Below are 13,204 nucleotides of genomic sequence, written 5' to 3'. Positions count from 1 at the left end.
TTCTCCTACAGCCATTTTCTGTGTATGCTTGTAATAGCTAAGAATTTTTGAACTAAGTAAAGTACCCCTGCGGAAGTGTCCTATAAAGAAACTAGTGAGAAAATTCATAATTTTAGAAATATCAAAGTTTGTGGAATAATTCGGTCCAAAAAGGTACTGCCAGAGTACTTGTCTTTAGGTTTCCACCTTCGAAGACTCATAAACCACAAAAAGTCTACTTAAAATTTTAGTACCTCACAATTATGTTTGCTATTGTTATTTTTAAATTTCTAAATAATATCAAAATATGGATAATTATGAACCAGACTAGCATCTAATTATGATACAACAGGTAAAAGTAAAAGAGGTACAAAAATAGAAAAGAACTACTACTACTACCACTATGGCCCTCAAAGAACATTGTCCTCACCACATTCCTCCAATCAGTCCAACGCTCGGCATCTCTACCCAATCACACATAGCTCTCGAAGATCCTCTTCGACATGATGGTGAATTAAGAATTCATACTACGAATCAAATAGTTTGGGGTACCAAATGAGTTATTGAATGACAATTCCACCTCATAATGCAAATATTGTTGAGAAGCATAATCTTTTTCAACGGATTATGAAAAATGATACTTTTGAATTTACTATTTGATAATATTTTCATTAACGATCTCAGTTCTACTTTAACCGCTACACCTAAATAAATGGTAGACACTGTATTAGGCCAAGTTTATAATATTCCATTGTATATATTTATACCTATAGTTTGCCTTTCGGGAACATATCGTACAATTAAAAGAAAAAGCCTTGTTTTTCTATTTTAAATATAATTTTGTTTTTGTATATTTGAAAAATTGTAATTATATAAATTTTAAAGGCTAGGTGGTGGTGCAATCCGGCTTTCTTGAATTTAAGTTAATAAAAATATTTATAATGAAAAAGGCGTTTCATTGTTTTCATCCATATATCATTAATTTAATTCCCAATTGATATATCAATATTTTTATTACCGAACGTGCTTAGGTACCGGTGAACTAAAACAAGCAACAACCTTGTAGAAACTCAAATACTAGTTAACAGAGTTAGTTTGATTTCACTTTGACTCAATAATCTTTATCTGGACTCGACTAAACACTTCCAACAGTATTCTTTCTCCAGTCTGGAACCCGTAACTTTGGAAGTTTCTTAAGAGGAATAACTGATACTGTTGGGTAAATGTTTTCATCGTGAACTCTATTTATCCATTGTCTTGTTGGTTTTAATATCCTGTCGGGATCCCTTTGAGCGACGTGACTTGATTTGCTTCTAACTGGTAATAATACTTCTAGTCTTTTTTTGTGTTGTTTCATTTTTAAAATGTGATAATCATCTTGTGTTTGGAATTGTTTAATAAGTTTATTAGCTTCAGCAGCTTTTCTCTTCTTTTCTTGTTCCTCTAGATATTTTCTTTTCAATTGATTTTCTTGCTCTAAAGATATTTTAATTGCTTTCCATTCTTTAACAGCTTTTTTCACTTCTTCGTTTTTCTTTTTTCTTAAATTGTCCAATTCTCTTTTCCTTTCTTCTTTTAATTCATCCATTAGTAAACTATTTCTCATCTTTGCTTCTTTTTCTGATTGCCATTTCTTCAATTTTTCTTTTAAATCTTCCTGTGGTTGTTTTAAGACTATTTTATTGTTTGGAATGTCATTTTGTGTAATAACTGAACGTGTTTTTTTATTTTTTGAATCTTGCCATCTTTTTAAAGCCTCCTGTTTATTTTTCTTAAGAAGAAGGTATCGTTTATACCATTCGTCGTGGATTTTTACGTCTTCTATACTTTTATCAGGGAATATTTCGTTTATTTTCTGACAAACAACCGCAGTGTCTTTAAATTTATTTCGGAATTTTATAAATAATTGATGGTCATCTTTACTCCAACCGTTTTCATGTCCTCCACTTTTTCTAATAAAATCCAGAAATTCTCTTACTTCAACACATTTTAAGTCGTTGCTAGGTCGATTATAATCGACCTTAACATTTAGAAGATCTTTAACGTTATTTGGTTCAGACCATTCCAACATCTTTCCCGTGTAATAATCAACGTCTTGGATAATATCTATGTATTCAATATTCAATGATTTCAGCTTTAATTTGCAGTTTATTTTTCTGTTACGTATGGAATCTTGAATAGATATCATTTCATTTTTAAATTGTTCCAAATCTGAAGAATTCAATGTACCATTACTTTTTAAAAATTCTTTTTTATTATATAGTTTATCCGTGATTTGTTTAATTTCTAATTGTAATAAATCCTTTTCTTCTTCTCTTTGTTTTTCTTGAGTTGAATATATTTCTACTATATCTTCATTTGAAAATTTGCGTAAATTATTTATCGTGCTTAATATGGATTTCTCTAAACTTTGTTGAAAACACATCAACTTATTTATTTCGTTTAAAGACATGATTATTTCTTAAAAATTGGGAGTACAATGTTATTATTTTGTCAATTTCCATGGTAACTTTAGCATAATTTTATACTAGTATAGGTTAAGTGGAGGTAAAGCGATTCAATTTGAAATCAGGCGGGAACTGAGTTTTTTCGTTTATTGTTGGCAACACTACTTCTCCTTAAATTAACAAGCCCTTTCGATTTACTATAATAATATTTTTGTTTCCATTTGCATTCCTAATTTAAGGTAAAGTGTTATTGTATGTTTTAAAAACAAGTGGTTGTTAATTGCCAAATTGTAAACTGAATAGCAACAAGAATTATGAATTCGATATTGAACTTGAAAGAAACTTTATCACAAATCTAAATCAAAAGTTTGTGAAAAAGTTTATTAGATTTGGATCAATGTTTAGAAATATGAGATAAGTTACATTAAAATGAACGACATTGAAACAATTAGCTCGAAAACAAAAACTGCGAATGTTTACCCCCCCTACCTACCTTCCTATGTATTTTTCAATTAAATTTCATATTATAATTAGTTTGCCTTCATTAACAAGACCAGTATAAAGAAGATTATTATATTGACGTAAATTGACAATTCAAATACATTTTTATTATATTTTGAAATGTTTTAATAAAAATTAACAAGCCCTTTCGATTTACTATAATAATATTTTTGTTTCCATTTGCATTACTAATTTAAGAGAAAGTGTTATTATATGTTTTAAAAACAAGTGGTTGTTTACTGCCAACTCATAAACTGAATAGCAACATGAATTATGAATTCGATATTGAACTTAAAAGAAACGTTATTACGAATCTAAATGAAGAGTTTGGAAAAAGTTTATTAGATTTGGATAAGTGTTTAGAAATACGTGATAAGTTACTTGAAGAAAGAGAAGAGGTCGAAAAACAGGTTTGTATAAATAATAATAATGTAGTGTTTGAAATGTCGATATTTTAATTTTAGCTAGATATTTCAAACGCAGATTCATTAATCGGAGTAAGCCTAAAAGACGGGGAAACTTTTATACAAAATGCTACTGATGTTATTAATAGGTCAAAAGAAGTAATATCTCAAATAGAACTAGATTTAAATGAAATTCAAGGGGTTAGAAGTGATGTGACAACTTTTTTTCATAAACTAAATACATTGCAATCTACTTTACAGTATATGAAAGTTATTTTACATATTGATTCAATCAGGTATTCTTTAAAATAATTGTTGCCAAAAATTTTTATCAACATTGTTTTAGTCAGGAGTTACAGAAAGAAGTACATAAAGATGATGAAAAATGTGTCACACTATTTGCGAATTTAACAGAAGTTAGTAGGAATTTGGAAAATTTTTGTGGCAACAATTTGAGGAATTATTTGAAAGATACGATATATTTTTGGCATAATATATTGAAAGAAAAATTTTCAAAGTAAGTTTTGTTCAATATATTTAATAATATACCTACTCCCATTTTACCCCTTTCAATTCATAATTATTGATGGTTTAGTAGAAAAAATTTTGAAATGACCTGATTTGTTATGTAATTTTGTAATTTGAGCTTTATTTACAGAGATTTTGATGAGATACTGAAGCTAATTAAGTGGCCTTTTGTCAGTGCAAACTTTAGTTTTGTTGTACCTTTACAAAGTCACATTCATAAACTACAAATAGTATCAGAATATTTACTTCAAATTGAAATACCAAGTGAAAGTAGTGAACCTGTAGTGACAACTGCTCTGTTGTCATATTTTCTACCGTTATGTTTACCAATACATTTGTTGATACAGCCCTTAAAGAAAAGGTTTATTTACCATTTCTACGGAGCTAGACAAACCAATAGAGTAGATAAACCTGAATGGTAAGCATAATGTTTTTAATTTTAAAAAATAAATAAGAAATATAACAATTGCTGTTTAGTTTTTATATTTTCCTATTTATTCTGGTATTGAGTGCAGATTTCCTTTTATTTATGTCAAATAGACATTTCCCTTCCTAATGAGATTTTATATGATTTTATTATGTATATAAAAGCGAGTTTGTAATTTAAAGATCTAATTAAAAACATCAATTATTAACAAAAACTTGATATTTCAAGATTTCCAAGATAGGTGAAGATGGAATGGGACCTGTTTTCATCCCCTGCAAGTTTTTATCCTATCTTATATACTTTAATTCAGTTAGTTTGATAGAATTACCAAATAAAAATGTTTTATTAGGTATTTAACACAGATTCTTACATGGATTCGAGACCACAAAGATTTTGTAGAAAAAAATATCCAACCAGTTGTGGATCGACTTGGTTTATTACACATTGATGTTAGGGTAAGTTAACAAATTCGTGGTACATTATTTTACTCTATGAAATAGATTAAACAAATACTTTTAATCCCATGAAATGGTTTTAGATAGAATTCATCAGGGGTCTAGTACAAATAGCAGTCGAGAAATTATATTCTGATTTACCTAATTTGCAGTTTGATGATTTTACATTTTCTCATTCAGTAGATGAGGCTTTGGGTTTCGATAAAGAATTGCGTGAAACTTACGATTATCCTGCAAATCAACCTAGTATTCTAGTGGTTTTAACCCAAGCCCAAGTAATTGATAAATGGCTGGCAATGGAGAAAAAATGTAAAAAATAACTGAACATATCATCACTGGATTACTTTTTAAATAAATTTTTTAGACGCTACTGAAAAAATGGATGCAATGCTTCCTCCAAACGCTCCAGATGCTTTTGACCCTTTAACCTCAGACGTAGAAGATTTGAAAATAACCACTTGCGCAGATGCATTTATCACATTATTACAGACCATCACGGAAAGATATGAGGTACTATCTCAACCAGGACACAGATTACAATTTTTGGATTTACAATTAGAATTATTAGATGATTTTAGAGTTAGATTATTACAATTGGTCAACGCAGAAAAAGGTGATATAATAGAATCAAAAATACCTTCAATAGTTAACAGTATTTATTACATTGAAAACGTTTTAATCGATTGGGGAGCTATGTTAGTAAGTATAAGTGTTTAAACTTAGGGAGAGTGGGTAATAGTTACGTGTAAATAGTCAAGAGATGTTTGTGGACACAATGAAACATTTCATCAAGCACTTCTTCAACTTTTTCATTGTTATTATTTATTTTTTTAGCATTATTTGAGTCTGTATTATTATAAAAATCAATTTGAAACTGTTAACCAACCAACGAGCCCGATATTATCAGATTTCGATGATACTCCAATCTGTGATACCGAAACTGATACAGTTTTCGCAGAAACGTTGTCTTTATACATCCATATGAGGAAAGACAATTTGAATAATCTTTCCGAAAGTGTTATAACGGAAGTAAAATTTGCTAGCAGAGATTATAGAAGAGAAAGGTATGTTTTGTACTGTTAATAGTTTCAATAAAAATATTGTTGATACTAAATTTTACTTATTTCGTTAAATTTCAGTTGGTCGAGAATGAAAGTAGAAAAGGAATTCCGTAGTCTCTCCTTAACGCAAACGGCTTGTCCAATGTTTGAAATTTTATCGAAACGATTACACCAGCTTCAAAAAAGTTTGCAGAGTAAATTATTTACGTTCGTTTGGCGTTCAATAGCAGAACAATTGGATACATATTTGTTCGAATATTTGGTATTGGATAATCGATTCAGCGCAGGTGGGGCGCTTCAATTCAAATTCGATGTTACTAGAAATTTGATTCCTTTGTTTTTACAATTCAGTGAAAGGCCGCAGAATTATTTTACACAGTGAGTTTTCGATTTTGTTTTAATATTACCAAATACACCTAAATTTTTCTAGCCAAATTGTATCGTAACTATTCTTTGTTTAAGATATCTCCCACTAATTACCATTGATACCCAAATCTTGAAACAATCAAATTCAAATATTTATTTAAAAAAACGTTTTTACTACGAGGTCCCTAGTTTTCATATTTCCATCATGAGTGGTTCACTAGATACAAGGCGCTGAATAAAACTTCTATTTTTGGCTTAAAAAGTGACATCACTCTCTTTATTTTCAAAAATCTCAAGTTTTATTAAATATAGAATTTGCAAAAAAAGTTCAGTAGAATCAGAAACATTTCTTCTACGAGCTCCCCAATTTTCATACCTCTATCATCAATGATTTACTAGATACAGGGCGTTGTATGAAAGTTCTATTTTTGGTTCAAAAATTGATACGATTCCCTTTATTTACAAAAATATCTCAAGTTTCACTTAATATAGAATTTTCAAAAAAAGTTGAGTAAAATCAGAAACTTTTTTTCTACGGACTCCCAAATATTCATATCTCCATCATGAGTGGTTCATTAGATACAGGGCGTTGTATAAAACTTCTATTTTTGGTTCAAAAAGTGACATGATTCTCTTGATTTTTCAATATCTTCATTTTTACTGTATAAAGAATTTTATATAAAAATTCATTTCAAAAAGATATAAATTTTTTGTCTCTATTACCTACTGATTTGATATGTTTTAGAGTTATGGAGTCGTGTAATTTACTAAATTTAAAAAAAGGTAGTGCCTTGTTACTTCGAGAAACTTTACTCGCTTTAGAAGGAGCTACAGGAGTTGAAGATACCAGAAATAAAATGTTAAAAGACGTTGGGGTTAATTATTTCGAACCTAATATAGCCGTTAAAGTTTTGAATCAGAGAGATGATATTACAAACAGGCTTGATATCGATTAATAATAATATATTTGAAAATCAATTAAAAACCTAATAATATATTGTAAACACCAACTTCTAGGGGTTAATACGACCCTTAAGTAGAATGTTAAATGCATAATTCAAAGTTTTAAGTTTGTTTTTACTAAGTTTGTTTAAAATCTCTTAAAACAATCTTCGTTTTGAAATTTAAATTGAATTTTGATTATTTTTTAATGAGATAATTGCTTCTGCAAACATATTTAATTGTTTTTATATTCATCATTTGCATTTTTAATCCATAATTTGGTATTTTTAACAAATTAATATCGATCTAGCTACTACATAAAGTAATTTTGATTATTTTTGTAAATATCAAACTGCAAACCAAATTTTATTGAAATTATTTTAATTGTTTCTCTCTGTATTGTTTTTTTTTTGTTAAAATATGAGATAGTTGTTGAATTTTATTGCTTGTTACTTGTTTATCTCAAATTATTTGTTTCAACAATAATATATAGTCAGAAACTAGTGATGTATTTTATTTTTTTTTCAAATTACATAAAAAATTAGTTATTTTAATAAGATTACTGAAAAAAAAAATTTTTATAGTAAAAATAACAACTTAGATCTGATTTCAACTACTTGAATTAACAGAACTTGTAAACTGAGTCATTTGGGGTTTTAATGTTTTGACTGCCCCATAGAAGCAGTTCTAGTAGTCCTCGTGTAAACTAGATGTTCTTTTTTGTGGGGTTATAACTTTTATTATACAGTTAGTGTACTAGTAGATTATATGATATAGTAAACTAGCCATGGTATAACAACGAGTATAAGGAAATGAATAAATTTGTTTTTTGGTACATTTGAACTACTTAAATTACAGAACTTGGAGGAACTGAGAGTTATTTGGCATTTTAATGTTTTGACAGCTCCATTGAAGCAGTTCTAATAGTCCTCTTGTAATCTAGATGTTCTTTTTTGGAGGTTTAGAACTTTTATTATACAGTTAGTGTACTAGTAGATTATATGATATGGTAAACTAGCCATGGTATAACAACGAGTATAAGGAAATGAATAAATTTGTTTTTTGGTACATTTGAACTACTTAAATTACAGAACGTTGAGGAACTGAGAGTTATTTGGCATTTTAATGTTTTGACAGCTCCATTGAAGCAGTTCTAATAGTCCTCTTGTAATCTAGATGTTCTTTTTTGGAGGTTTATAACTTTTATTATACAGTTAGTGTACTAGTAGATTATATGATATGGTAAACTAGCCATGGTATAACAACGAGTATAAGGAAATGAATAAATTTGTTTTTTGGTACATTTGAACTACTTAAATTACAGAACTTGGAGGAACTGAGAGTCATTTGGAATTTTAATGTTTTGACAGCTCCATTGAAGCAGTTCTAATAGTCCTCTTGTAATCTAGATGTTCTTTTTTGAAGGTTTATAACTTTTATTATACAGTTAGTGTACTAGTAGATTATATGATATGGTAAACTAGCCATGGTATAACAACGAGTATAAGGAAATGAATAAATTTGTTTTTTGGTACATTTGAACTACTTGAATTACAGAACTTGGAGGAACTGAGAGTCATTTGGAATTTTAATGTTTTGACAGCTCCATTGAAGCAGTTCTAATAGTCCTCTTGTAATCTAGATGTTCTTTTTTGAAGGTTTATAACTTTTATTATACAGTTAGTGTACTAGTAGATTATATGATATGGTAAACTAGCCATGGTATAACAACGAGTATAAGGAAATGAATAAATTTGTTTTTTGGTACATTTGAACTACTTAAATTACAGAACTTGGAGGAACTGAGAGTCATTTGGAATTTTAATGTTTTGACAGCTCCATTGAAGCAGTTCTAATAGTCCTCTTGTAATCTAGATGTTCTTTTTTGATGGTTTATAACTTTTATTATACAGTTGGTGGTCTAGTAGTTGATCAAATGTGGTGGCAACAGAAAAAATCACCAAAAATGGAATTTGGTCAATCATATTATTGTCTCCAGGAAATAGTAGAGCAAAAGAATCTAAAAATGACATTTCGTAACTCAAACTCGAAATGGAAAATCGACTTTGGATTCCATTTATTAGATGATGCTCATTTTGTAATGTTTGTTTATATTGAGGTAAATGGGGGTTTGTATTCCACTAGAAAAAAAAAACTATAAACTCTTTTTTTAATATTTATTAGCTAACTACATTTAATAACATTCTGAATACGTTTATACATATATTTATAATAATGAATATTCTATTCCGAGATTTTGATAGACTTTGAGATGAAAGATGTTGTGAATATGTTTATTTTCCATAAATATTAACTACTATTAATGTTAAATCTACATCAGGTACCTTAGAGCATAGCGGTTGTCATCAGTTCAGTAATTGCCTCAAAATAAAAACATAAAACAATTAATCCAATTTATCCTTTACGGAATACCAAGAAGGTAATACACTTTGATATCTAAAACAAAGATAAAACAGTTTATTTTATGGTTTTTAACAAATCTGCGACGAATTTTGAGAAATAACATTTTTGGTTATACCGAATAAACCCAAGATATGTGAAAGTTTAACAAAAGAGAACTCTAATCATAACTAGTGAATATAAATTAGTGAATAGTGTAGTAGTGGAGTGTGTGATGAAATTAGAAAAAAATATATACTGTGTGTTGAAATTTATCTTATCCATTTTGATAAATCAATCAGTATAAACCATCTAGTGCTTTTAAAAGTATTTTTTTCTACAAATTGTAATAAAAACATGCATGAAACGCCTAAATCTAAATAACTTTGATTGATTTCGATTTATTTTTCTAGATCTTTTGAGAATTATTTTGAAATATACAAGGAGTATATGTAGTGCAGTTTAGTTAGTTTATAATAAATAGTCGCAGTCGTAATTTAAATAAATTAGTTAAGTGTAGTGTAGATAAAAGTACCAAATGGAATTCTACTCACCCAAAAAGTTTTTTCTTTGAAGAATGCGCGAATATCTGCCCAATCAAGTAAACACCGAGTATGACTTGTATGACGTTAGCCAAAACATCGAACTTCAATTTCCGAACCAAATTTTCGTTTGGTAAGTATTCAACAACTGGTACAGAACGTCGGTCTACGGATTGTACAGATCGACTTTGATCTATAGATTGTCGCGTTGCCCTCTGATTCGACCTAACTGGCACAAACCGTCTCGAAGAGCTAGAGTCGTTTTCGGTGTTCCTAGAATTGATTCGAGCGTTCGATACTTGTCTAGCGGAGTCTCTTCTAGACGAAGCGGCTCTATAAACATCATTCCTAGACGAATGAGTTGAAATTGGTCCATTAAGAACACGATCTCTTGCTACATAATCGTTTCTATAAATATTCCTAGTTCTTGTACGTCTGGAATCATCTCGATTCACGGAAGGATTTCTATTTTCGTTCAAAGTACCATATCGGTATTGTCTGGAATGTCTTTCGCCATCTCGTACCCTGGATTCTCGAATTACCATCGGAACATATTTAGTACCACCAGAACGTTGCGTTTCTTTTCGATTTAAATCGCATTGACGATTTTCCACATTTCGCCGATATCTGACAACTCGAGCACGAGTTAACTGGGTGCTTTCGACACCTACTCGGTGACGACGGCGTTCTTCTAAACTTCCTTCACGATAACTGATCCTAGAGGCAAGATTCCTGCTTTGTCTAGCGTCGTTTCTGCGTTCTCTAATGTCGCGAGAAAACCGTTCAGGTTCGACGGTTTTTCCGGTCGAAATTTTTCTTTCGTTTCCATTTCGAATCTCCAAGTTTCGGTCACGTTCTCGCCGAATATTCCTGTCGAATCCATTCGTTCTTCTATCATTTTGTATAAGAGATCTCGATCTATCTAGTTGAGAACGGTTATGATCTGTAACCCTGTTGTCAGATCTCTCTACAAGATGTCTATCTTGGATATTTGATACGCGATCTCTGTCTTGATTTCTGAATTGTCTGAAATTGAGAATAAAGTGAAGAAAAGTACTAAAACACATCAAACTCCTCTGGTATTTGCACTATTTTGATAACTTTGTGAGAGGTGATACGCTTCAATCAAAAATTCGATAAAATTAATAACAGGAACCGAAGCGAGGCAAGTGAATCGAAGTTCTGAAAAACTTTTTGTAGAGAGACAATTAAAATTTAGTTACGTATGATAAAAAGTTATAAAAAACGGAAAATAAAATAATACTATAGCGTAGGGAATTATATTTTTCCAAATTTCTAGTTCGGTTTTTTTCATTCCGTTATCGTTTTATGTTTTCTCCCATCTCTATTCTTTTAACTTAAACCATCAACGTCACGATCAGCTGTTTAATGGCGTCCGAAGGTCAAAGAATTATAATGGAAGTAAATAGGCAATTTATTTTAAAATTCCTTTTAGACCTTGATGATTGAGGAATAGGAGATAAAGTTAATTCTTACTTAATATAAAGAATGTTGAAGTACGAACATCTACCGAAGTTTAATATTTTGGACAAATGAATAACATAGACGACGTACAACACCCAGACTTTAACCCTTCTTTTAAATTATATCAACCTCATAATATTGCATTATAAATTTATCTCAATAAACTATATAAAAACAAATTTTTAATGTACCTGTCAGTACCAGTTCTAAAGCTTCGCCTATCGTACAAATTTTCGTAAATCACGTCTTTTTCATTAACACGTCGACTATTATCTCTTCGAAGAGGCAATTCTTCACGAAATTCTCTATCTGCAGATACGCGACTTCTTCGAAAGCTTCTACGAGATTGATAATCTCTATTTAGATTCTCCAAAAATCCAAAACAAGTTGAAATAAAAAATATCAGTAGGATAATAACGGTCTTGCTGGTAGATTTTTTAAACGGTAACATTTCGGTGAAGTAAACTAAAAAACTCTTTCTTGTTCAATGTGGCTTGTGTAGTCAAGTTGGTCTACGATGATCGGGGCTGTTATTTTGTGATACTCTGCGACGTTCTGAATGGACCTCTTGGAAGAACTTGGTATTTATATCTTTTGAGCAGTTCAATTTCATGGTTGGTTAGCTGTTAACTTGTTAAAAAGCTATTTGTACCAAACTATGTGTGTGGTTTAAATCAATTTGAGTATGTGATTTACTTCTCGTGATATAGTGGAAAATACACTGTCATATTTTAAAAGGGTTGTTGTACTATAGTGAATGTTTCACGCAGACAAAAATGTTATTCTTAAGTAAATAAAATACTTATAACGCTTACAAACGCGAAAATTTCATCAATAAGTGATGAAGATCTACGAGGATGCAAATCAACGTAACTTATCCATAACAACTTGACAATTCTGAACGTCAGGACCGAACTCACAAAAATTTCGGATCTAATACGTTTATCAGAAAACTGATTAAAGTACTGCACTGTTTACACTTACCTGTAGAATGTTATATAAATGAAAAACACACGACACAATATTTAGAAACAAAACACACAATTTTAAATCCGTCTGAACATCAAAATAACAGTATAAAACACTAATCACGATATTAAGTATGTTTTTACAATAAAGCGAAAGTCTTGTTGGTTTTGTCACGTGATGTGTCGTCTCCATCTTGTACTTTGTGGGATCGGTTACTAATACCATAGAACTAATATTATAGATAGAGAGAGCGAAGTATGGGAACTCGTTAAAGTGGACTCTCTATTTCTTTCTAATCTATTCTGATTTGATTACCATGACGGCGAAGTTTCAAGTGATGAAAACAGAAGAAGAAAGACAGAAACTGGTAAACAATATTAATTCTATGACTAATACACAACAAAAGTCTGTTATATGCGACTGATCTTAGACTCGATTTGTGAATAGTATATTAAAATACAAGTGACAGAAGGCTTTTCATTCCAGCAAGAGCTCTAAAGGAAGAAATGAATGCTGGAATGGCCTGTTACGAGGGTTTTATACTAAGAATGCATCGATCAGTTAGCTGTCAAATTGGAACTGTTATTCAGGGGTACCAACCCACTACATAAAAATTACCTAAAATCGTTGGAGAATTTTTATAAAAGCGCGTTTATTCCTGAACAAAAACGATTTCTTGAAAAAAAAAGGATTTGCTA

The 13,204-nt window shown here is 30.2% G+C and overlaps 3 protein-coding genes across 3 annotated transcripts; 1 reads left to right on the top strand and 2 right to left on the bottom strand.

The window, feature by feature from the left end:
• Nucleotides 1-797: 797 nt before the first annotated feature.
• On the bottom strand, nt 798-2,522 carry LOC130900304 (coiled-coil domain-containing protein 112-like). Its single transcript, XM_057810824.1, has one exon. The coding sequence runs from the start codon at nt 2,429-2,431 to the stop codon at nt 1,115-1,117; it is 1,317 nt and encodes a 438-aa protein (XP_057666807.1). The 5' UTR covers nt 2,432-2,522; the 3' UTR covers nt 798-1,114.
• A 71-nt stretch (nt 2,523-2,593) lies between these two features.
• On the top strand, nt 2,594-7,614 carry LOC130900301 (RINT1-like protein). Its single transcript, XM_057810819.1, has 10 exons — nt 2,594-3,337; nt 3,392-3,627; nt 3,678-3,848; nt 3,990-4,277; nt 4,636-4,741; nt 4,825-5,050; nt 5,106-5,440; nt 5,576-5,805; nt 5,881-6,180; nt 6,914-7,614. Exons 1-10 carry the CDS (start codon nt 3,194-3,196, stop codon nt 7,122-7,124), a joined length of 2,247 nt encoding a protein of 748 aa, XP_057666802.1. The 5' UTR covers nt 2,594-3,193; the 3' UTR covers nt 7,125-7,614.
• Nucleotides 7,615-9,275: 1,661 nt separating this feature from the next.
• On the bottom strand, nt 9,276-12,427 carry LOC130900099 (pre-mRNA-splicing factor 38B-like). Its single transcript, XM_057810447.1, has 3 exons — nt 11,729-12,427; nt 10,065-11,078; nt 9,276-9,567 (listed from the first exon to the last, which is right to left on the bottom strand). The coding sequence occupies exons 1-3, from the start codon at nt 11,986-11,988 to the stop codon at nt 9,516-9,518; spliced, it is 1,326 nt and encodes a 441-aa protein (XP_057666430.1). The 5' UTR covers nt 11,989-12,427; the 3' UTR covers nt 9,276-9,515.
• Between the last annotated feature and the right edge of the window lie 777 nt (nt 12,428-13,204).

The sequence above is a fragment of the Diorhabda carinulata genome, chromosome 12 (genome assembly GCF_026250575.1).
Source record: "Diorhabda carinulata isolate Delta chromosome 12, icDioCari1.1, whole genome shotgun sequence".
Classification (NCBI taxonomy): Eukaryota; Metazoa; Arthropoda; class Insecta; order Coleoptera; family Chrysomelidae; genus Diorhabda; species Diorhabda carinulata.
This window is presented reverse-complemented; position numbering and strand designations above follow the sequence as displayed.

Coding starts and splice junctions, on each gene's coding strand:
- LOC130900304 (XM_057810824.1), bottom strand. CDS start 2,431: ATGTCTTTAAACGAAATAAATAAGTTGATGTGTTTTCAACAAAGTTTA.
- LOC130900301 (XM_057810819.1), top strand. CDS start 3,194: ATGAATTATGAATTCGATATTGAACTTAAAAGAAACGTTATTACGAAT. Junction 3,338..3,391: donor GAGAAGAGGTCGAAAAACAG/GTTTGTATAAAT, acceptor TTTTAATTTTAG/CTAGATATTTCAAACGCAGA. Junction 5,051..5,105: donor GCTGGCAATGGAGAAAAAAT/GTAAAAAATAAC, acceptor TAAATTTTTTAG/ACGCTACTGAAAAAATGGAT.
- LOC130900099 (XM_057810447.1), bottom strand. CDS start 11,988: ATGTTACCGTTTAAAAAATCTACCAGCAAGACCGTTATTATCCTACTG. Junction 11,079..11,728: donor TTTAGAACTGGTACTGACAG/GTACATTAAAAA, acceptor TCTCAATTTCAG/ACAATTCAGAAATCAAGACA. Junction 9,568..10,064: donor TCAAAGAAAAAACTTTTTGG/GTGAGTAGAATT, acceptor TCTTTGTTTTAG/ATATCAAAGTGTATTACCTT.